The sequence below is a fragment of the Arachis hypogaea genome, chromosome 15 (assembly GCF_003086295.3).
Source record: "Arachis hypogaea cultivar Tifrunner chromosome 15, arahy.Tifrunner.gnm2.J5K5, whole genome shotgun sequence".
Lineage (NCBI taxonomy): Eukaryota > Viridiplantae > Streptophyta > Magnoliopsida > Fabales > Fabaceae > Arachis > Arachis hypogaea.
In genome coordinates this window covers 140,733,253-140,757,271 of record NC_092050.1, presented here as the reverse complement: position 1 = coordinate 140,757,271, position 24,019 = coordinate 140,733,253, and the positions used below count along the sequence as shown (strand labels likewise).

Here is a 24,019-nt window from a genome sequence, read left to right as displayed (position 1 = left end):
TATAGAAATATTATTATTTTTTTAATCTTATCTGATGAAATTTTATATTAAGGAGCATTTTTATTATGAAGTTTTTTTTTTAATTTAACTTTTATTGTAGCGAAAAAAAGTTTGACAAAAAATCCGGTCTAGCCAATTTTGTCACAGATAAAGTGTGACAGAAACAATTATTTCGTTATGCATTTTTTCATTTTGTCACGAAAAAGAGCGTGTCTAAACGTGTTAAAGTTGTGGTTAACAAAATGTCTTTATAGATGTTAAAACGATGGTTAATGGAGTAAAAAGCATGGCTAATTAAAAATGCGTCATCTTTTTTAGCCACATTTATAATTACTAGCTTTTTTAGAGTTTAGTCACGAATTTTTTCGTGGCTATCCCTTATTTTTGGTAGTGTTTATAGAGTTATTTGTTTCCATTTACTTTTTCTCAGTTGAACATTTTGAAACCCACTTCGTTGAATCTAAGAAATTCAGTTTGAGCAGGGGTAATGTAGCAAAGGTGTGGGGTGGTACGAATTATTTTTTGTTGGCATAGTGTGAAGTTTTAATGATACATGAGAAATTTTATGCATGCACGAATGATGACTATTTTTCTTGAGAATATTATTTGTAATAAAGCAGACAGGTGTTTCTGTATTTCTAGTAGTATGAAGCATTAATATATTACAATTATACTAGTGCAATATATGTGGTGTATAGTGACTAAATCCCAATAGTGTCCCTTAGATTCATGTCGTGTATTAATTCAGTTTCTAAAATATTAATTGTATTATTTTCGTTTTTGAAGTTAATTTTTAGATATTATATTGGTCTATTGATTTTATTCTACAATGACTCACTCAGCAAAGGGAATGATAAGCTGATACTTTTTTCCTATTCTGGACAATAATAAAATGATATAGTTTGTTTTTGATACTCAGTTAAAGTAGAAACAACACCATTTTACAAATAATCATCTTCTTGTAGTCATTTTTCTTTAACTTTATGTGCCTACTTTCTTGAATTATATACTTCCTAACAACCTCCCTTAGCTCTTATTTCGTGTTGAACTTCATACCAACTTTAAAATGCAACTCTCTAAATTTTATTTTTGCTTTAAAGGATGGATATGTATCATCAGAATCAATCTTCAATTCCTCTTCTTCAGAATTTGATAGAATCTTCATCTTCTCAAAATGCCATGAATTAGTTCTATCTGAATTAGCACCAGGATATAAGCCATAATCAGAAGCATTACCACCAAGCATCAAAACATCATTTCTATTTTAGTTGGGCACAAAAATATAAATGACGTCATTTTACCATTGTCCAAGATAGTAAGGTGTTGGTGGGTCTCCAACCTCAAGTGAGTCTCACACAACTTTAAAACAAAAAAAAAATAGATAAAGAAAGAAATAAGTGGCAAAAGCCAAGAGAGAGATAGAGAGAAGCTTTTAAACCGGTAAACTTGTTCCATTTCTTATGAAATTTTAGTATGTTATTCCTGGTGTAGAGATAAATATTAGGATATAACTTGCTAGTTGTATTGCCTTCTTTTTTGTCTGATTTGAGATACCTACTTTGTGGAGAATTTATGTTGATTCCATCAGTTTTGATGATGTATTTTGTTGATTGTTGAGATGTCTTAGTACTACTAGGAAGATTAATTGTGTAATTATTTTGATAGTGGAAGATTTTACTGGACTTGGTCCCGTAGGTTTTTTGTCCCTCTTTTGGGGATTTTTCCATGATAAAATTTTGGTGTCTGATCATTTGATATCTGCCATTATATTTGTTGCTTGGAGTATCTTTGGTGTTGTCTATTTAATCACACAGGTTGTGGAAAAAATTCTTTTGGTGCTTCCGCTGTTAGACGGATTCTTATTGAACCTCAATTTTCCTAACAAAGTGGTATCAGAGCCGATGGTTAGTCAGTCTGGTCTAAAGAGTATTCAAGGTGAAGTATCGAAAGCCTTCCCGACAAAGGTGGTCCGGGTGGCGTGTCCCGCGGTGTAATTGCAGCGGTGTGATGGACGAATACTCATGGTGGAAGAGTTAAAAAGAGGGAGAGTTGATGCTTGATGTGGAGGCTCACACTTGAGGGAGAGATTGTTAATGTTACAAGTGTGAGGAGTGTATGAAGTTAGTCCCACATCAAGGAAAGCAAGTAAGAGTGAGAAGTTTATAAAATGAGAGATCCATTAACTTACTACCTTAAGGTTTTGAGTTAGATGTGGTGTCTTCTCATCTTATGTTCTCTCACTTGATTTCTCTCCAAATTTTCCTCGGTTGTCGAGAGCTCCCCACAGCAAGGACTTGTATGATCCTGTGGAAGGGGATAAATCCAAAAGAAAAGTTGACGTTAGTAATAGTTAAATAGAGCATGTTGAATGAAGAAGCCAGAAGAAGAGAATGAGGTTTGATTAATGTCTCATCCCAATCAGAAGCACTTGTTTTAGAGTTACCGGAGAAAAGTCAAAGTAGAAAATCTCACAGTTCTAACAAGTGAGAAAGTCGAAGCAAGTCACAAGTGAGAAAGTTGAAGCAAGTCAAAAGGAAAGTACAAGCCAAGAAATCAAGGAGAAGAAACGAAGACAAAGGTAAAGGTAGTGATAAAGAAACTGTTACTATTGTTTATGAGAATGTTCTTATCACATATGATGAAAATTATGTGAATCTTGTCTGTGATGATTCTATTTGGATTATGGACTCTGGTGCCTCATTTCATGTCACTCCGAGGCGTGAATTTTTCACTTCCTGTACTATTGGAAATTTTGGCAAGATCAAATTGGGAGATAAGAGAGTGTGTGATATCACTGGTATGGGTGATATGTGGCTTGAAATCAACATGGGATGCAAATTGCAGTTGAAGAATATTAGACATGCGTCAGATATGCGGTTCAATCTTATTTCAATGAAAGAATTGGATCAAAAGGGGTATTGCACTTTCTTTAGTAGTGGAAAATACAAAATTATCAAAGGGGATCTCATTGTTGCTAGAGAAGACAATAATTTTACTACTCTCTACCGCTTACAAGCAAAGTTGTGCAAAGAAGAGGTGAATATAGTTGATGATTCTTCTTCTGATTTGTGGCATATATGTCTTGGTCACTTGAGCAAAAAATGATTAAGCGTCTTAGCCAAGAAGCACTCACTTCCGGTGAAAGGTACAACTTTAAATACTTGTACTCATTATTTTGTTGGAAAGCATGCTAAAGTATCATTTCATAGTTCTGGACCTCATAGGAGATCACATGTTCTAGATTTAGTTCACACTGATGTTTGCACTATGGATGCTAAGACACTAGGCGGTGCATCATACTTTGTTACTTTTATTAATGATTATTCTTGAAAAGTGTAGGCTTTTTTTTTTTGAAATCTAAAGACCAGGTGCTTAGTATCTTCAAACACTTTCATGCAAGTGATGAAAGAGAAACAGAAAAGAAATTGAAATGTGTTCGAGCAGATAATGGTGGTGAATACAGGGGTCCGTTTGAATAGTATTGTAAAGGACATGGGATCAAGTTTGAGAAGACCGTTCATAAGACTCCTCAACATAATGGAGTTGCAGAGAAAATAAATCGCACTATCAATGATAGAGTCAGATGTATGCTCTCTCATGCAAAGTTGCCTAAATCCTTTTGGGGTGAAGCAATGAGGACTATAGTAGATCTGATTAACCTTTCTTCTTCAGTTCCACTAAATGGTGATGTTCTAGAGGAAGTTTGGAGTGGAAAAAATGTCTCCTATAGTCACTTGCGAGTATTCAGCTGCAGGGTTTTTGTTCACATTCCAAGAGATGAAAGGTCCAAACTTGATGGAAAGTCAAAGCAGTATATCTTCATGGGTTATGATCACGAAGACTTTGGTTACAGATTATGGGATCCAATGAGCAAGAAGATAATTATAAGCTAAGATGTGATTTTTCTTGAAGACCAAACTATTGAAGACTTTGAAAAGACAGATAAGCCAACAATAACTGTTAGACGTTCTGCTGATAATGAATCTGGTCTTTCCACTAGACTTCCTGTTAGTGGGAGATATGTACAAGTATAATGATGGTGATGATTTTCATGATGAACCTACACCTCAACCAGAGATGCCAGACAGGGGCGGAGCTAGGATAAAGTTTAGGGAGGGGCCAAAGTTTAATTTTTTTTTAATATAGAAGGACTAAAATCAAAATTTTAAGGGGGCTAAATCAAAATTTACACATAATTTATAACAAAAAGTTAAAATTTAGGGGGCCACTGCCCCCCTTTTTGTGTGAGTAGCTCCGCCCCTGATGCCAGATGCAGAAGTTCCACCAGATGTTGAAGTTCCACCTAAACCACCAGTTGAGCTTGAATTGAGAAGATCTACTAGAGAGCATTATCCTTCTCAAGAATGCTCTCCTCATGAGTATGTGATGAACACTGAGACTGGGGAGTCAAAAAGCTATCATGAAGCTATGTCTGATGAGCATAAGGAAGATTGATTGAAGGTCATGCAAGAAGAAATGAAATCTTTACATGAGAATCATACTTTTGAATTGGTGATGCTACCGAAGGGTAAGAGAGCATTCAAGAATAAATGGGTATTCAAATTGAAAGTGGATGAAAATGTCTCACGACCAAGGTACAAAGCTCCATTTGTTGTGAAAGGCTTTGAGCAAAAAAAAAAAGGTATTGATTTTGAGGAAATATTCTCTCCAGTTGTAAAGATGTCCTTTATCTGAGTTGTGCTTGGATTGGCAGCTAACTTGAATTTAGAGGTTGAGCAGCTTGATGTGAAGATTGCATTTTTTCATCGTGACATAGATAAAGAAATTTATATGGAGCAACCAGAGGATTTCGAGGATAAAGGAAAGGAGCATCTTGTATGCAAGTTGAAGAGAAGCTTATATGGGTTGAAGCAAGCACCAAGACAGTGGTACACGAAGTTTGATTCCTTCATGGAAGGTCATGAGCATAGTAAGACTTCTCCTGATCATTGTGTGTATGTTAAGAAATTCTCTGATGGTGATTTTGTAATTCTCTTGCTTTATGTTGATGACATGTTGATTGTTGATCATGACACTAAGAAGATTGAAAGTCTTAAGAAAGACTTGAACAAATTCTTTGCTATGAAGGATTTGATTCTTGTAAAGAAAATCCTTGGCATGAGTATTACTCGTGACAGGAAGAATGAAAAACCGTGGTTATCAAAACAGAAGTATATTGAGAAGGTTTTACAGAGGTTTAGCATGAGTAATTCTAAACCTGTTAGTACTCCACTTGCTAGTCATTTCAAGTTGAGTTCGTGGCAATGTCCTACAAGTAAGAAAGAGAAAGCAGAAATGAAGAAGATTTTATATGCATCTGCAGTTGGCAGTTTGATGTATGCTATGGTTTGCACCAGGATGGATATTGCTCATGCCATTAGAGTTGTTAATCGGTTTCTCTCTAATCCTGGCAAGGAACACTGTCAAGCAATGAAGTGGATTCTCAGATACCTTAATGGTATTTCTAAAGTTTGTTTATGCTTTGGGAGTGGCCAACCTGTGTTAGATAGTTACACAGATGCAGATATGGCTGGGGATCTTGATTCAAAAAAATATACTTTTGGTTATATGATGACTTTTGCAGGTAGAGCTGTGTCGTGACAATCTTGACTTCAGAAATGTGTTGCTTTATCTACTACAGAGGCAGAATACATTGCTGTCGTTGAAGCTTCTAAGGAACTCTTGTGGATGAAAAAATTTCAACAAGAGTTAGGCATCAATCAAGAGAAGTTTGTGTTATTTTGTGACAGTTAAAGTACTATCCATCTCAGCAAGAATCCGACGTTTCATTCCAGGTCGAAGCACATAGAGGTGAGGTATCATTGGATATGTCAAGCGCTTGAGATGAAGTCATATGCACTTGAAAAGATCCATACTGATGATAATGGTTTAGATATGATGACTAGGAGTTTACCTGTAGTGAAGTTTGATTCCTACAAAGAGAAGATAGGCTTGGTGGAGCAGCCTAACCCCACTTGAGTTGGTGAGGGGTAGATTTGTTGGTGGGTTCCCAACCTTCTGTGGGGTCCACACAACAAAACAAAAATAAATAAATAAAGAAGTGTCAAAAACCACGAGAGAGATAGAGAGAAGCTTTATTCATTTTGAATGAAAGAAAACGAAGCAGGGCTTCGACGGAGAAGAGAAAAAGAAATTTGGAGGAAACGGCATGCCATTTTGATCCGATTAAACCGGTAAACTTGCTCCATTTCTTATGAAATTTTAGTATGTTATTCCTGGTGTAAAGATGAACATTAGGATATAACTTGCTAGTTGTATTACCTTCCTTTTTGTCTGATTTGAGATACCCACTTTGTGGAGGATTTATGTTGATTCCATCAGTTTTGATGATGTATTTTGTTGATTGTTGAGATGCCCTAGTACTACTTTGAAGACTGATTGTGTACCCATTATTTTGATAGAGAAAAATTTTATTGGACTTGGTCCCTTGGGTTTTTTGTCCCTCTTTTGGGATTTTTTTCACGATAAAATTCTGGTGTCTAATAATTTATCTGCCATTATATTTGTTGCTTGGAGTATCTTTGGTATTGCCTATTTAATTACACAGATTGTGAAAAAAATTATTTTTAGTGCTTCCACTGTTAGACAGGTTCTTATTAAACCTCAATTTTTCCAACATAAGGGAGTACTAGTTGGTCACTCAATTTGCTGAGTCATTACCAGAAAGCGATTGAGGGACCAATGGTACCAGAACTCAAACTCGAAGATGAAAATAGTGCAATTAGAACCTCAAGAACTAAATTAATACACATTGTGAATCTGATGGACCACTTTAAAAATTTAATCGGTGTATAGTCCACATATTTTATATTTAGTCCCATCAAAAGACCAATTTTTGATCCGTTAACATTATTAATTACAACTATTTTATTTTTAATTATTCTTTTATCCTTATATTCTTTATATCTTTTTTCACTTCTTTCTCTTTTTCCTTCCAACACCAATTTCATTTCTCGTTATTGGCTAGTTATCCAGTGCGACTGATCACCTATAGCTGTCAATCATCTTAAATTTTAAATTATAAATTGTAAATTATAAATCCTAAATGTTAATTTTAAAGGCTCCCAAGTGACTTGAGATGGGGTTAAATCAAAGAACTACTTTTTATAGTTAAAACCAGTTTTTCAAAATTTACCAATTAAAAAATTATTCTGATTTTGTCTTGTCTCGACAGTGCAAATAAGGGAAATAATGAGGTATAAAGAGAAAGAGTGACTCAATGATATATCTTAGTTCAATCTCCACTAATAAAACCTACATCTAGTTTCTATCCCAAAATATAGTGAAATTTTTACTATAATCAAAGTTTAATTACAAACACTAAGTTAAAAGAGTAGTCTTGTCATTCTTTCACTTACCTAAGTTAACCCAAATTTAGTAATCTCTACGTACTAATTCAATTAAAAAAAAAGAATTAAATATACTCTAATTCCAACATATTTTTAAAACAAACACTATAAAAATAGAAATGACTTTTGTGTGATCTATTTATTTATTTATTTATTTTGTATTCCTCAATACAAATTTGTACGGACCAACCCAACTGGCACAACGGCTAACCCGACCCACAAACGACCCGATCTACGTGATCGGATCAGTGCGCACCGACCCGTCCGGCTCTGTGACCCGGACATGCGCCCCTGCCGCCAGCTACATGACAACTGTGGGGAAGGAAGCTTCCTAGAAGGGAGCCTTCCCCTGTGGGGCCCGCTCTACTGACAGGATATATAAGGAGAGGGTCCTACCCCTCCCCCAAGGTACGTCACCATATCTCTTACTCCCATACCACCTGCACATTTTCTGACTTGAGCGTCGGAGTGTCCTTGCAGGTGGCACCCCCCTCAACTCACCTAAAGCTCGGAAGGCCGGCAGCTCACGCTAGTCGTTCCCAGGATTCAAGCCAAGGCAGGACCCATCCTCACACCCCATCAACAACCCGAACCATCCGGTAAACCGACATACCAAACATTGGCGCCGTCTGTGGGGACACATGGACTTTCTTTTGGTTCCTGGTGGGACTGATGGCGGAGCCGGTCTCGGAGGGGAAGGAATAGATCCCAGAGGCGACAGGGTAGCCGCCGGAGCTACCGCTCGCGAGGGCACCAGGTCCCCCACGCGGCGACCTGAGGGGCGACCCTTTGGAGGAACAGGCAGCGACAGCGCCAGAATAATACAAGAGCTGCGCCATAGGGTGCAAAACTTGGAGCGAGAAGTAGCCAACCGTGAAAGTCGGTAGCCTACCCCCAGTCAAGAACTTTTCCGATCCATGCAAAGAGTAGAAAGGAGTCTCCGAAGAAGTCACTCCAGGCGCACTCCGAGCCCCCGGACAGAATCAGAAAGCCCGAAAAGCAGAGAGGCACCGAGGAGATGACGAGATCCTCTAGTCTACACTCGATCACCGACAATAGATAGCGAAGAAGAAAACTGGGAAGCCGGCAGAGAACGAAGAAGAAGGAGCTGACCATAACATGAACATCACGGAGAAAGGGCAAGGAGAAGCCAGCCTAACAGGGAACGTAGCAGGGAAAGACCAAGACGAACCCGACAACCGGTGGTCATGGGGCGATCCCCTTCCACCACTCGATTCTCAGAGTTCGGCTACCAAAGCACTTCGACAAGCCGACAGATATGAGATATGATGGTACTCAAGATCCCCAGGAACATCTAATGGCCTTCGAGGCCAGGATGAACCTGGAAGGGGTAGGTGATGAAATAAGGTGCCGCACTTTCCCGGTAACCTTAGCGGAGCCAACGATCCGGTGGTTTAACACCCTCCCCCAGGGCTCCATAACCGCGTTTGCTGATATCAGTCGCGCCTTCTTGGCCCAATTCACCATGCGTATCGCCAAAGTAAAACATCCGATTAATCTGCTAGGAGTAACTCAAAGACCTGGCGAACCGACCAGGAAGTACCTGGACAGATTCAATGATGAGTGCCTGGAGATTGACGGCCTAACTGATTCGGTGGCCAGTTTGTGCTTAACCAACGGACTGCTAAATGAAGATTTCAGAAAACACCTTACCACCAAGCCTGTCTGGACAATGCAAGAAATTCAGAACATAGCCAGGGAGTATATCAATGATGAAGAAGTAAGTCGGGTCGTGGCAGCCAATAAACGACAGCCCGCATACTCTAATACCCGTCCATCTGGCGGTGGGGAAAGGTCTAAGGAACACTCCAGAGATGGAGGATCGGCCAAGACTTCCAAACCCTTCCTCCGGGTTGGGAAGTTCACCAACTACACCCCCCTGGCGGCTCCAATAGTCGAGGTCAATCAATAGATCGCCGACAAGGGCATCTTGTCGACCCCCGACAACTCAAGGACAGGACGGGAGGAAACAAGAACCTCTATTGCGATTATCACAAGGGTTATGGCCACAAAACCCAAGACTGTTTTGACCTGAAAGACGCCCTGGAGCAGGCCATTCGAGAAGAAAAGTTGGCCGAGTTCTCCCACCTAATAAGGGAACCAAGGAGGAGGGACCGGTCAACCGAGGACAAAAGTCGCGCCGTAAGGCAAAGACGGGAACCCAAGGAGGACAGTGAGCGTGGCCTCACTGTGGTAAATGTGGTAATTGGAAGGGACGTCCCTCCCAGATCGAAGTCGGCTAGCAAGAAGGACGCCAAGGTCTTAGCTATGTCTTTCAGGCTCATGCCGACCTCCCAGAGGTTACCCTCGATATCCTTCGGTCCTGAAGATCAATGGTTTGATGAGGTTGCAGCTAACCCGCCAATGGTGATCACGGCCAGAGTGGGCACCGGCCTAGTGAAGCGGACCTTGGTGGACACGGGGCCGACTCAAATATCATGTTCTGCAATGTATTTAATGCTCTGGGGTTACGAGATACTGACCTGAAAGGCCACCAACATGGCGTGGTAGGCCTAGGCGACAACTTCATCAAGCCGGACGATGTAGTTTCCCTCCCGGTCTCCATTGGCGGAGGCAGGAGGAAGAGGTCGCTAATGGCGGAGTTCGTTGTCTTAAGGGACTCCATGGCCTATAACCTTATCCTAGGGAGGAAAACCATCAATGAGTTTGGGGCGGTGATCTGCACCAAGCTATTGCAAATGAAGTTTGAAGCTGACGATGGATTAGTGGGGACCATCAGGGGCGACCTGGAGACGGCAGTCGCATGCGACAATGCCAGCCTCCCCCTGAGAAAGAAATCTAAAGAGGCATCTGGTGTCTTCCTCGACGACCTAGACGCCAGGGTTGATGACAAACCCAGGCCGGAACCAGAGGGAGACCTTGAAAAGTTCAGGGTCGGCGACTCAGATGAGAAGTTCACCTTTGTAAACAGGAATCTACCCCATGACTTGAAAGAACCCCTGATAGAGATGATCAAAGCCAACGGCGACTTGTTTTCCTGGACGCCGGCTGACATGCCGGGTATAGACCCCCAATTCATGTCACACCAGCTGGCCGTGAGACCGGAGGCAAAGCCAGTGGCCCAAAAGAGGAGAAAAATGTCCCAAGAAAGGGTGAAAGAGGTGGCCAAACAGACGGCCAACTTACTAGAGGCGGGCTTCATTCAGGAATTGGATTACTCGACTTGGCTGGCAAACGTAGTCTTAGTCAAAAAGCCCAATGAAAAATGGAGAATGTGCGTGGATTACTCCGACCTTAACAAGGCATGTCCCAAAGATTCCTTCCCCCTACCCAACCTGCAGGTTACTGGTATCTGAGCTTCATGGATGCCTATTCTGGGTATAATCAGATACCGATGCACTGGCCAGATGAAGAGAAAATGGCATTCATAACGCCAGGAGGGACATACTGCTACAAAGTCATGCCGTTTGGACTAAAGAACGCGGGAGCCACATACCAAAGGCTGATGAACAAGGTCTTCAGGGACCTCATCGGCAAGACGGTAGAGGTATACGTAGAAGATATCTTGGTCAAGACCGCCAGGCCCGAGGCCCTTTTAAGTGACCTGGAAAGCGTCTTCGCGTCTCTTCGTCAACACGGAATGAGGCTCAATCCGCTGAAGTGTGCCTTCACTGTCGAAGCCGGTAAATTCTTGGGGTTCATGATAACCCAACGAAGGGTGGAGGCCAACCCGAAAAAGTGTGAAGCAATTCTACAGATGAAGAGCCTGGGAAGTGTGAAAGATGTCCAAAGGTTAGCAGGAAAACTCATCGCGCTATCCCGCTTCCTCGGTGCATCAGCAGCCAAAGCTCTACCTTTCTTTAACCTAATGAAGAAGGGGATCGCGTTTGAGTGGACCCCAGCATGTAAAGAGGCTTTCAAACAATTCAAAGAAATAGTCTCGGCGCCACCCGTCCTTGCGAGGCCTAAGAAGGGAGAAGCGCTATACTTGTACTTGGCAGTAACCGACGAGGCCTTGGCGGCGGTCGTGGTGTGAGAAGAGGGGAAGACCCAGCAACCAATATACTTTGTGAGTAAAGCGCTACAAGGAGCAGAGCTAAGGTATAGCAAACTGGAAAAGTGGCATATGCGCTCCTGACATCGTCGCGCACGCTGCAGCAGTACTTTCAAGGACACCAAGTAGTCGTCAGGACAGATCAGACAATCCGACAAGTACTCCAGAAACCCGACCTGGCAGGTAGAATGATGACTTGGGATGTCAAACTCTCCTAATACGACTTACAGTATGAACCCAGGCACGCGATCAAGGCTCAAGCCATGGCCGATTTCCTGGTAGAAATAACAGGGGATCTCGACGGGACACCGAGCACACGGTGGAAGCTCTATGTTGACGGAGCATCCAACCAAACGTTCGGAGGAGCAGGAATCATCTTGGAAAACCCAGCTGGAGTTGTATACGAGGAGTCAGTCAAATTCAATTTCCCAATATCGAACAACCAAGCAGAGTTTGAGGCCCTGCTGGGCGGCCTAACTCTAGCAAGGGAGGTCGGAGCCACAAGACTGGAAGTGTGTAGCGACTCGCAAGTCGTTACTTCTCAGAGCAATGGGACCTACCAAGCCAGAGACTCATTGTTACAGAAGTATCTGGAGAAAGTCAAAGAGTTGAGCAAGCAATTTGAGGAGGTCACGGTCCAACACGTTTCGAGAGAGAGGAACACACGGGCAGACTTCCTGTCCAAGCTAGCAAGCACAAAACCAGGGACTGGCAATCGGTCTCTCATTCAAGGTTTGATAAAAGAACCAGTAGTGGTCTTACAGCTGACCCAATCAGAACCCTCTTGGATGGACCCGATCATTGAATTTCTAGAAAAGGCCAGGATCCCCAGCGACGAAAAGTTAGCCAAAACGATAAGGCGAGAAGCGGCCAAGTACGCAATCATACAGGGCCAGTTGTTTAAAAAAGGACTTAGCCAACCGCTGCTGAAATGCCTACGCCCCGAAAAAACGGACTACGTCCTCTGGAAAGTCCACGAAGGATGCTGTGGTCACCACATCGGAGGGAAGGCCTTAGCTAGGAAGCTCATAAGAGCCGGATATTACTGGCCCTCTATGATGGCGGATTCTAAGGAGTTTGTAAGAAGGTGTAAGAGATGCCAGAAAAACTCCAACTTCCACAAAGCGCCAGCAATGGAACTCAACCTCCTCACGGCTTCCCAACCTTTCTCTCAATAGGGAATCGACCTCTTGGGACCCTTCCCGGTCGGGCCAGGGCAAGTCAAGTACCTGATAGTGGCGGTCGATTATTATACAAAGTGGATAGGGGCCGAGCCGTTGGCCATCATATCCTCATCAAATTGTCGGAAGTTCATATGGAGGCACGTGATAGCAAGATTTGGAATCCCGGAAGTCATTATCTCGGATAACGGGACCCAGTTTGCTGATAAAAAGTTCAGAGAATTCCTTACCAGTTTGGGCATAAAGCAAAAGTTCTCGTCAGTTGAGCATCCTTAGACCAACGGACAAGTCGAGGCCGCAAACAAGGTCATTCTGCAAGGCCTTAAGAAGCGACTTGACCAGAAGAAAGGAGTGTGGGCAGACGAGCTAGCCTCGATCCTCTGGTCTTACCGCACAACTCAACAGTCGGCTACTGGGGAAATGCCTTTCCGGCTCACCTATAGGGTGGATGCGATAATACCTGTGGAAATCGGTGAGCCAAGCCCGCGACTACTCTTAGGAGGAATCGAAGAGGCCGTGGAAAAGGACTTAGTGGATGAAACCAGAGAAATGGCCCATTTATCAGAAACAGCATTGAAGCAAAGAATGGCCTTGCGCTACAATGCCAAGGTACTCAAAAGAGAGTTTGAACGGGATGATCTGGTCCTAAGGCGCAATGATATTGGGGTCCCGACACCTGGGGAAGGAAAGCTGACGGCAAATTGGGAGGGACCTTACAGGATAAAAGAGGTGATTGGCAAGGACGCCTACAAGTTGGAATGGTTAGACGGCAAGGAAGTCCCAAGAACATGGAACACGAATAACTTAAGAAGATTCTACTCTTAGAATAAACTCGCCGACTTAGTAAGAACGCTTTATGATGGATTATTTGCCCTTGTCACATGTTGGCTATCATGTTACATTTGAACCACTTACCATTACTGCTTGTCATCTTTTTTATTATCATTATTTGTTTTTCACACTGCTATTATTAAGTAAGGCACCGTAACGAGTAAACGGTCTCGGGGCTGATCACCCCGGGCACCACAAAAGCAACAAACGCCCTAGGTGCAGCCAGTGAAACGATAAAAGCCATAACCCGACTTCGCTAATTATCAACTAAACGACGAGACATTCATGAACATATAAGTTAATACCAGCAAACGGTAAAGAAAACAAGGAAAAATAAACGCCGACAAGGTGGGAAACAAACACTTTGTCACACCAAACAGACGGTAAACAAATTCAAAGTCTGAAAAGACCATAAGGATTACAAACTACAAAGTGCACAAGTTACAAAGTACAAAAGCAAGTCACGTCACTTCTTCGGCATATCAACAATTTTGCCGTCTTTGATAGTCTTGAAAACGCCAACGGCGGAGGTGTCAAAATCGGGAGCCAGGAGCTTTACTTGTGCCTTCAAGGCCTCCTCGGTCATCAAGATAGCATTCCTACCCTGCTTAACGGTGTCCTTATACTTCTTCTTGAATTCAGCAGCTTCGTCCTGAGCGATCTTGGCCAAAGAGAGAGCCTCATCACGCTCTTTCTCTAACGCGACCACCCGACCCTGAGCAGCATTAAGTTGACTTTCCAAAGTAAGCTCCCGTTCGGTAAGACGCGCACAGAAGCATCAACAGTCTTGACTTCCTCTTTAGCGACCTCAATCTCCGCCTCGGCCGCCTTGGCCCTCTCCTTGGCAATGAGTAACCGCTCTCGAAGTAGCTTCACTTCATCCCTGTACTTGGAATTAGCCTTGACAGAAGACTCAAGCTTCGTCTCCAGAGTCCGCGCTCCCGCCAAGGCGGATTTCGCTTTCCTCGCTATCGCGGCCCCCAGAGCAAGCAACGGTACATCCGCCTCGCCTGCGAAGCGAGGTCCCCACCATAGAAGAAGTCCTCCGTGCTGGGAAGCAACTGAGAATCGATAAACTTCTCGGCATCAAAGTTCTTCTCCATAACAATGAGAACCCCCTCCAGGCTGGAAGACGGTCTCTTGTTACTTGGCTCCTCAATTATCTCAAATTCAGGACTGGCGGGAGATTTCCTTTTGTTTGTATTATCGCCCTCCCCCTCAGTCCCGTCAGGTCGTGAATCTGAGCCATTTCCCGCCTCCAATCGAGGACCCGGAGAGACGTTGGCCACGGACCCCTCCCCTTGGGCGGATTGGGACTGGACCTCAGGCTCAATAACGTCGTTAACCGGGGTCTCATGATCAGGGGTAGCGGAATCATCATCACTACCGGCTAAGAAGGTGTTGAACAAACCCTCAAGTCCAGTTACCTCGGCAGACATTGACACTGCAGAAAGACACAGAAAGCAACTAACCGTTAGATCGGGTGGATAAACCAAAATAACACGTAAGCGAAAACAAACCGCTAGGTAAGCTAGACAACTACTCACATATATAATTCCTGGCCATATCCCAGTCACCCATGAGAAGATGAGGGTTAACAAGGTTTTTCTCGAAAATGGCCAACAAGACGTCGGCAACCCTCTTGTGTTCGGGAGATAACCCTTTGTACGTTATCTTAGTAAAAGCGTTAGCCCCTGCCCCAAAGCTCCAGTACGTCGGTATGCGACGTTCCCTCTCAAGAGTCAACCAAAAAGGATGCCGACCTTCGGCCGGGCGAACCTTGAAATACTTGTCCTTAAAGTCATGGTAGGAATCTTCGAATACGCCAAAGATTCGCCGACCTTGGGCCGCCCGAAAGGACATATAACCTTTTTTAGCTTTCCCCTCTTTGGAGGGATTCGTCAAAGTAAAAAGAAATTTTTGACTTCAACGGAGACCGGTAGCTCCAGGTAATTGCACACCATCTCGAAACAGCGGATGGAAGCCCAGCTATTCAGATGCAGTTGGGACGGCGCTACGTCATAACGATTAAGTAGTGCCATTTGAAAAGAGCAGAAGGGAAGGCGAACTCCCAGGCGAAGGCGAGTGAACATGGCCTTATACAACCACATCCAATCGGGGACCTGGGGAAAGTGCAGATTTAACTCATATATGCGTTCGTTATCGGCAAGGACAAAGGCTGCATAATTAGCTTCCTCGTCGGTTCCTCCACAAAGGTAATCGGCCCGTCGGAACTCGTCAAGTTCCTCCAGGGACATTTGGTTTGGGGTCTCCTTTACATCCGACGTCACCCAGGCATACCGATCGTACGGAGCCGGCCTCACGACCCTTACGACACGACGCTGATCCATGCCTACAGTGGGGCACCACTCAAAGTCAGTCTATAAGGCCGAGAGGTCGGAAGTACTACTAGAAAGCTACGACACTACCAGAAAACTACAGATTGCCTATTTATTAACTACAATCATCAAAATAAGGCCAAAAAAACAAGATCCTAAAATGGTAACCCCCTACAGTATCTACCTAACGCTGGAACACAAGTAAATACGCAGTTCACGTCAAGCAGTTCATACCGAATGCACATGCAAAGTCAAAAATAAACACCAATACTAAGAAAAAGGACAGGAAGCTTATCAGGATAAGGATGATAATGGAAAGAGATTGAAGGACTGATAAGAATATGGAGGAAGCAGGGGTTTGAAATGGAGATTTTTGCAAGAGAGAGGAGAAAGCAAAGAAAATGCAGTGGAACTGAGGCAAGACCGAATGAAAACTGCAAGGAAAACCAACCCTGAGGAGCGCGAAAGGCAGGGGCATGGTGGTCTTTTCTCGCATGGTTTTGAAATGCCATTAAGAGCATTAAATGCTCTGCGCGAAGAACGAGGCGATGAAAGACGCTCCCCAGTAACAAACAGACATACACGCACACAGAAGACACGTTCTCCCCACGGACGACCGACTGAACGATGACCCACGAAAGGAAACAAAACGCGCCACCAACACCACCCACGACCATAGCTGGCGCGTTGGGGTACTGTTACAGCCCAGCCCAACTGGCACAACGGCTGACCCGACTCATAAACGACCCGATCTACGTGATCGGATCGGTGCGCACCGACCCGTCCGGCTCTGTGACCCGGACACGCGCCCCTGCCACCAGCTACATGATAGCTGTGGGGAAAGAAGCTTCCTGGAAGGGGCCTTCCCATGTGGGGCCGCCCTACTGACAGGATATATAAGGGGAGGGTCCTACCCCTCCCCCAAAGTACGTCACCATATCTCTTATTCCCAGACCACCTGCACATTTTCTGACTTGAGTGTCGGAGTGTCCTTGCAGGTGGCACCCCCCTCAACTCACCTAGAGCTCGGAAGGCCGGCAGCTCATGCTAGTCGTTCCCAGGATTCAAGCTAAGGCAGGACCCATCCTCACACCCCATCAACAACCCGAATCGTCCAGTAAACCGACATACCGAACAGAATTTATTCTAAACAAAGAGAAAATAGAATAACACTCAAGTATAAAAATGAATATTGTAACAACTAAGGATGTGTTTTTCAATCTGAATGGGTTGCCTCTTCCTTGGTTGAATCCTTTATATATAGGGGTGGCAAAGCGGGTCGGCCCGTTCCAACTCGCCCCGTCCCGTCCTGCCTAGGTCCGCCCCATAAATGGGGCGGGTTGGCCCGCCCCACCAACTAAAATGGGTTCAAAATACTAGCCCACCCTGCTTTATGGCGGATTGGCGGGTCGACGAGCTAGCCCGCTTGACTCTTTTTTGTTTTTTGAAAAATAAAATTAATTAAAAAATCAAATACAAATAAAAAATAGTCAAATTATAATATAATTTTTTTTACAATTTTTTTTTTATTTTTAACTTCAATAAAACTGTTCAAAATAATATTTGTCAATAGAACTATCTTTATTTTAAAAAACAAGTCACATAATTCGAACAAATATACGAAATTGTAAAATAAAATAAACAAAGTTAATAACTAAAAGAAGAATAAACATAAAAAAAAGTGTTTGAAAATTCTATAATTATTAATTTTATAATAGTAATCACTCTTTTATTTAATAAAAAAATAAAAATAAAAGTTTTCGACCCGACAGACCGGCCCGCCCCGCCCCGCTAATTTAACGGTGTGGGTTTGGCAGATTTTTTTAATTTGGTGGACTCCAAATCTTAGCTCGACTCGCCCTTTTTAGCGAATCGGCCTGACGGATTCAACCCGTTTTACCACCCCCTGTTTATATATATATGCATCTTGATTTCGTCTTCAATATAAGAATCATTTTCTTACATGTTTTAGTAGCCGTTGCATTCATCAAGAATATAGCCGATGGCTTTGATTAAAAACAACTTTTTTGTTTGGCTTGATAACAATGTGTCAATGTGCAACAACTTTCTATTCATATAGTAATCTGATTATTGAAGATAACCATCAATTATGGGTTGTTTTGCACGAATTATGAATTACTTGATGTGATTTTTTTATTGTCTTTCAATTAATTCCTACAATCCTCACAAACAAAATTAGTTATAATAGGAATTATTAATTTTATTTGTCATCACAAGAATTAGTATATAATTTTTGACTCAACAAAGTTTAAATCCTAAATCATTTAAAAAGTGGAGACAAAAAAATATTTTTACAATAAAAAATGATTATTTAATATCAGCAGATTAAAATATAATTTTTTGTATTTATTCTTTATATTTTTTAGGGGGAACTAAAAGAATCTGTAGGTAATTTTAATGAGATTTTTGAGATCAATAAAAAAGTGTAGACGAAATTTGATTGAAAATAGCAATGAATTTAAATACTAGATTGAAGTTATAAGACATTATAATTTTATCTTTGATTGGAAATATGAATATTTTTCGAGAAAAAAGAAGTAAAGTGTGAAAAAGCAAATAAAAAATGTCGTTTTTTATTTTTTGTGTTGTAGTTTAGGTAGTATTTTCTAATAATGTGAAAATTGGCATAATTTTCTTTGTATGAATACCTCATATTTGTGATTTTTATTTTTTATTTTTTAAAAACTTACAAATTTAGGGGTTGAATTTTTTTTTTTAGTTTTTTAAATATATAAATTTGAGGGTCAGATTTGTATTTTAATGTTAAAAGATTTTTTTAAACATGTAAATTGAACCCTCTAATTTGCTTTGCATTAAAAAAATTTTATTTTATCACAAATTGAATTATTTGATTTGTATACTATAAAAATCTGACCCTCAAATTTAAAGTCTGATTTGTTATTTAAAACATAAAAAAATTATATAAAAAAATTATACTAATGAACTATAATATTAGATTACACACCATTTTTTCATTATTAAAAAAATTAGCCAAAAAATATCGCTTTGCGTAATTAGATGGACCAAAGATGTTAGGGTTTCATGATAACAAAGAATAATTTTGGTAATATAATAAAATATTTTCCAGAATAGCAACTAATAGCTATTTTGGAGGTGAGGTAGGTGTGTTAGGGTATTTCGTTTAAGGGTTTTTTTTTTATTATTTGTTTGCTTTTATTTTGTTGCTGTTAGTATTTATATGTATATTTTTTTCCTCAACCTCATTTTTGGAACTAGTTGAATATTTTCTTATATAACTATAAAAAATATATTTAAAGTCAAGTTATTTTAATTTTTAAGAGTAGAAGTAGACGGTTAAACCAACTCATCCAGCTTGACCTAAACAAAAAATTGTAAGTGGATTGTATGATCAAGTTTGTTCGGATATGCACCAATTTGGGTTGGCATTATTTGACTTAATAATTTGACCCATATTTTTTCTATTAAACAAATAAAAACGGAGCCATTCTATAATTTGTTTAAGTATTTATTATTTAAGGCTTGTACTTTCTGAATTCCTCTAATAGTTGAACAAAAGTATCACTACCTCTGCCCTGCACTTCCTTTTCTCATGTGGTCGCCAATTCACTATGACATCTCCTTCTTGATCACCACTATAATGCTTTTCAGCTACAAAGTAGGGGCATGAACATAGATTCTTGTGTAGCTTTTCTTTATATCTTCATCTCTAAATAACCACCAAAGATCAAAGATCCAGCTCAATCACGAGTTTGCATTTGCACTCCCATTGCATGCCTTAGTAATACTCGTGTGTTTTTTTTTTTTAAACAAGAGAGTTTAACACAATAAATAGAGGAAGAACAACAACAACCCAAAAAAATAAAAAAAAATCGCAAAAAAATTTATCAATCTTTTTGCGCTTCTCCTTTTTATAGTGTATTCCAGATTTTGTACACCCAATTTTGTACTCGTAGAAACATCTTCAACCACTCCAATCTTACTGAAATTTTGTCAATGTAATTGCAAGATCGCTAAGCAAAAGTCCACAATCTTATTAAAGTCTCCCATAGAGACTGACATGCAATATAACTTAATTTCTACCGTGCAGCAAATTTCTCTTCTCTTGTATGAGCCCCATACACCAAAGAGAGCATAATTGAAATTATTTTTCATAAGACCCTTTCAACACACAACCAAAGCTCTCCTTTGTGACAGCGACTCATTTTAAACATTATTTCATCCCAAATTAACAGTAAACCACTTGAGGCACCCTCCAACTCAACATATTCTCATCCCGCAGCATCACTCCCCCGTCTTATTACATCAAATTTCGTCACTATCTACCACTTAGTCTCAAACAAGCCTAACATATTCAATTTAATTTTTTTTTGAAGTTTATGACCATGCTTAATTTTTCATCACCTATTAACCCCTTAACATCCTAAGAACAAAATTATTTCAATAAATTATTACACACCTTATTTTTATTTTTGGGTCTGCAGCGTCTTGCTTTCTCTTTCCGTTTTTCCAATCTTCTTTTCTGAGCAATTTTTTCATTCTGTACTTGGAGAATAGTCATAATATCATCTTTTTCATTGTATAAAATTGCACCTAATTCCAACGCGAGGTCCCAAGTTTTTCTATTTTCAAGCATTTGTTCTTCCAAAATACTATCTCTGTTTCCTTACTTCCTTCATTCTTGTCCGAACCACCATATCAGCAACCCTCTTCCCAATTACTTCTTCGTCATGTTCCGATAGCTCCCCATGTCCCTTTGTCAATGTTGTTCCCTTTGTGCCGGAACTCATCCTACTATCATTCACAATGTCATTCTTATCATCCGTTCCTTCATCAACGTCTTCCGCACCATCATCGTCAACATACATACCCAACCCACCAATCCCTCCATTCAATGTCACCGCCGAGAGAGTAGTAGCTTGGTTCTCCACCACCAACTCTTCCTCGATCTCACTACCTAACATAGGTGGCGACAGGGTTGCGCATCTCCCTTGCCACGTTAAGCCTTCTCTGCCGTGGCCAATCTTTAGCTTCCCTCCTTCAACACTGATTGGATCTCTCTCGGTCATCTCTGCACCGGTCTCCAACGCAAATTTCGCAGATGCAGCTTCCTGCACACTTGTCGTAGACTATTTTGTAGCGTGCCCATCCTTATAGTGAAAATCGTGCTCCATTTCCATCAAGTCTGACCCGTATTCTAGACCCAACCCAACATCACCGAACCGGTTGATTGAGAAAACTGGGTCCAAGGATCCTTCCCTATCTTTTTTGGACATCCTTGAATTGTTGGGCTTAACACCAAACCTACAAAGAACCTTCTTTTTCTTATTCCTTTTAACCCTCCTTTCCAACTCATTAAAGTTACCTTCATAAATGCATGTAACGGTATTTTTAAAATCGACTTCATAATTAATATAATCACATCTCACACAATCCGCTCTCCCTTCAATTCCTTCATAAATTGGTTGATATATTACCGTTTTTACCTGATTTTGTTTTGAATGATCATTAATCCACTCATTCAAAATAATTTCAGGTATTATTAATCTGCCATTATCTTCTCCGTCCTTCCTCAACTCCTCCATCACCACATCGGCTGCCTGGTCGTTGAAAATTGTCGATTTTATAGTCCGTGCACTCCTTAAGCTCGTACCTACACATTCTCTTTCCGCAACTGTTCTTCGTTGTTCACAGCTATAGTCACTTTTTTCATTAGCTTCTTTATAACAATTCAATCCAAAAGCCTCCCGTCCCACTTCTTTCACTAGCACATCGAATCTACTGATACCCATTGTGATATGGACCCATTTATTAATCATATCCATAATACAAGTATCAATTTGCACTTGTCCAACACTAAATGACATGCACGATTCTGTCACTTTGCCACAACCGACTACTTTCCCCCATTGGCCTCCTAACATACTAAAGGTATCTGCTCTCCACGCATGTAACGAAATTTCATAGCATTCTAACCACACTCTTCGAGTTTCACATTGCTCCGTCTCATCACATCTCCAGATACTATGGAAGAATTGTAAGAGACTATGCATTTTAAACGTATATGCTTCTTCTGCATTCAATATAGAATCAAAGGTCAAAAGCACTTTATACGCTCCCAGTTTTCGTACTTGGACAACTTGAGGCAGGTTTTTTCCAATCATCTTCTTCAAGGAACTAAAATCGATTGCCTTCGTCATACCGCCGACCAGACTTCTCTGTAGCCAGTCCAGATTCTCTTTCACCACCGATACTTTCACTTTCTTCGTCCACCCATTTTCACTTACATTATTGGGCACTGTTACCATACTGAGAACTTACGGTTCTCATTCCATACTTTGTTATTGTTTTTCAGATGCAGGTAGCAACCCACCTCGGTGAGTTGCTTGATGGTGACAGAGCGGAGGACCTTTATCACGTTTTGGAGTCTTTTGGGCTGCGTTTATTTTCAAAGACAGGACAGAACATGACACTGAGACAGAAACAATAGGACGGAGACACTAAAAATTATTGTTTGTGTATTGTGTTTGGATACAATGTACAAGACACTAATATAATATCCAGTATTATGTTTGGATACACATGGACAAGACTAAAATATTATATGAAATAACTAAAATAACCATATGATTTCAAATTTTCTACATCAAGTACAAACTAATTTAATAGAAAATGAGAGTACGTAGGAGTACGGACGAAACTTGAAAAAATGTTTGAAGAGACCAAAAATTTTAATAAAAAATATATAATAGTATTTATATTAAAATAAAAATTATAAATATATTTATTTTATTTTTAAATTTATTATTAATATGTAGGAATACATATGGTTAAGATTAATAAAAAAATAGACCTGAGTTTGATTAATAAAAAATTTTGTTTAGGTTAATAAGCCAAATTAATTTTAAATAAAAAATTAGTTTTAAAAAGAATCCGTTTTTACAGGAAAAAAAATAGTTTTTGCACATAAAAATATATTTTTATTTAGAAAACTAATTTTTTTTATCTAAAAACTGTTTTTTCTTTAAATGATATAAAATCAATTATAACTTATAAATTATTTTTTAGCATTTTAAAATATTAATTTTACTTTTAATAATATTTATCTTTCAAAAGTTTTAAGACTAATTATAAGAAAAATAAGAAGGGATAATAGTGGAATAATAAAAAATATCTATGAACAAAAAGGAAAATAAAATTTATAAAAAAGTCCGTGTCCACTCTTCCAAATCCCGTGTCCATCATTGTCCTTCGTAAAAGAGTGGACACAAAAATATAAAAAATTGTGTCGGAGACAATGTGTTCCATGTCGATGTCTTTGCTTCCAAACACATTTTAAACATGTACTGTCCATGTCTATGTGTCCTGTCTCCGAAAATAAACGCTATCTTGGTTATTTTGAATTAGTTCTCTCACTTTTGTATTTATAATTGCCTTAGAGGGTTACTTTGAGAGAGATATTCTGTATATGCTGTTTTAACTCTCAAAACTCTATATGTCTATATAACACTAGTTGCCTAAACTCCGCGAGTTGAGGCTAGTTCCTTATGATCCTCTTATATACTTATATCTTGTTATCTTGTATCTTTATCTTGTGCCTTAAGTTTGTAGTTTTGTGTGAAGATTTTGTGCTTTTATAACTCTGTTTTGTGCTTATTTTTTCGTCGGGCTTCAAGAATTATTATTCCTTTCTATATATTAATGTATAAGCCTTAGAACTGTCGTAAACCTTAATTAATCTTTGCTTTACGGCATAAGATAAGGCTTTGGGTAATTAAAGTGTTACAAGTATAGCCAGCGCCCGAACTGTCCCTCCCTCTTTCTACTATGAATCACTTCTTACCAACATAATTAGGGTGTGTTTGGGAAACCCGTTGGAAGGGAAGAAGCACGTTTAAATTTCTTGAAAGTTTCAACTTTTGGTTTGGCAAATTTTTTTCTCATGAACGCAGAAGTGATTCTGCTGCCAAAACCAGCGTTTACAAGAAGCAACTATTTTTAGCTTCTGCGTTTTCTTAACGGGCTTTTAGCCTAGATACTAACCTTTTATTTACTTTTTACCAACTTTATCCTTTGTATATGTTATTGTATTATTTATAAATATTAATTTTATTATAAAATTAACTAATAAAATCTATTTAAATATCTAAATTAAAACAATAGGATAATATAAAAAAAAATCTAAGTTGATGTTCATTTTAGTAATTTTTTATCTAAAAGTGATTTTGAATGGTATAAGCCAAACAACATTTATTTTACTAT

At 40.1% G+C, this 24,019-nt stretch overlaps 2 protein-coding genes across 2 annotated transcripts; both read left to right on the top strand.

The window, feature by feature from the left end:
- Nucleotides 1–8,688: 8,688 nt before the first annotated feature.
- Nucleotides 8,689–9,878, top strand: LOC140179372 (uncharacterized). Its single transcript, XM_072218232.1, has 2 exons — nt 8,689–9,111; nt 9,204–9,878. Exons 1-2 carry the CDS (start codon nt 8,689–8,691, stop codon nt 9,876–9,878), a joined length of 1,098 nt encoding a protein of 365 aa, XP_072074333.1.
- A 1,791-nt stretch (nt 9,879–11,669) lies between these two features.
- Nucleotides 11,670–13,412, top strand: LOC140179371 (uncharacterized). The gene is made up of 2 exons (XM_072218231.1): nt 11,670–12,485; nt 12,864–13,412. The coding sequence occupies exons 1-2, from the start codon at nt 11,670–11,672 to the stop codon at nt 13,410–13,412; spliced, it is 1,365 nt and encodes a 454-aa protein (XP_072074332.1).
- Nucleotides 13,413–24,019: the final 10,607 nt, after the last annotated feature.

Bases quoted from the DNA above. Each gene is read 5' to 3' on its own strand.
- LOC140179372 (XM_072218232.1), top strand. From the start codon at position 8,689: ATGGCCTTCGAGGCCAGGATGAACCTGGAAGGGGTAGGTGATGAAATA. The intron at 9,112-9,203 runs GTAAGTCGGGTC...GGAACACTCCAG, and splicing joins AGTATATCAATGATGAAGAA to AGATGGAGGATCGGCCAAGA.
- LOC140179371 (XM_072218231.1), top strand. From the start codon at position 11,670: ATGGCCGATTTCCTGGTAGAAATAACAGGGGATCTCGACGGGACACCG. The intron at 12,486-12,863 runs GTAAGAAGGTGT...GAGCATCCTTAG, and splicing joins TGGCGGATTCTAAGGAGTTT to ACCAACGGACAAGTCGAGGC.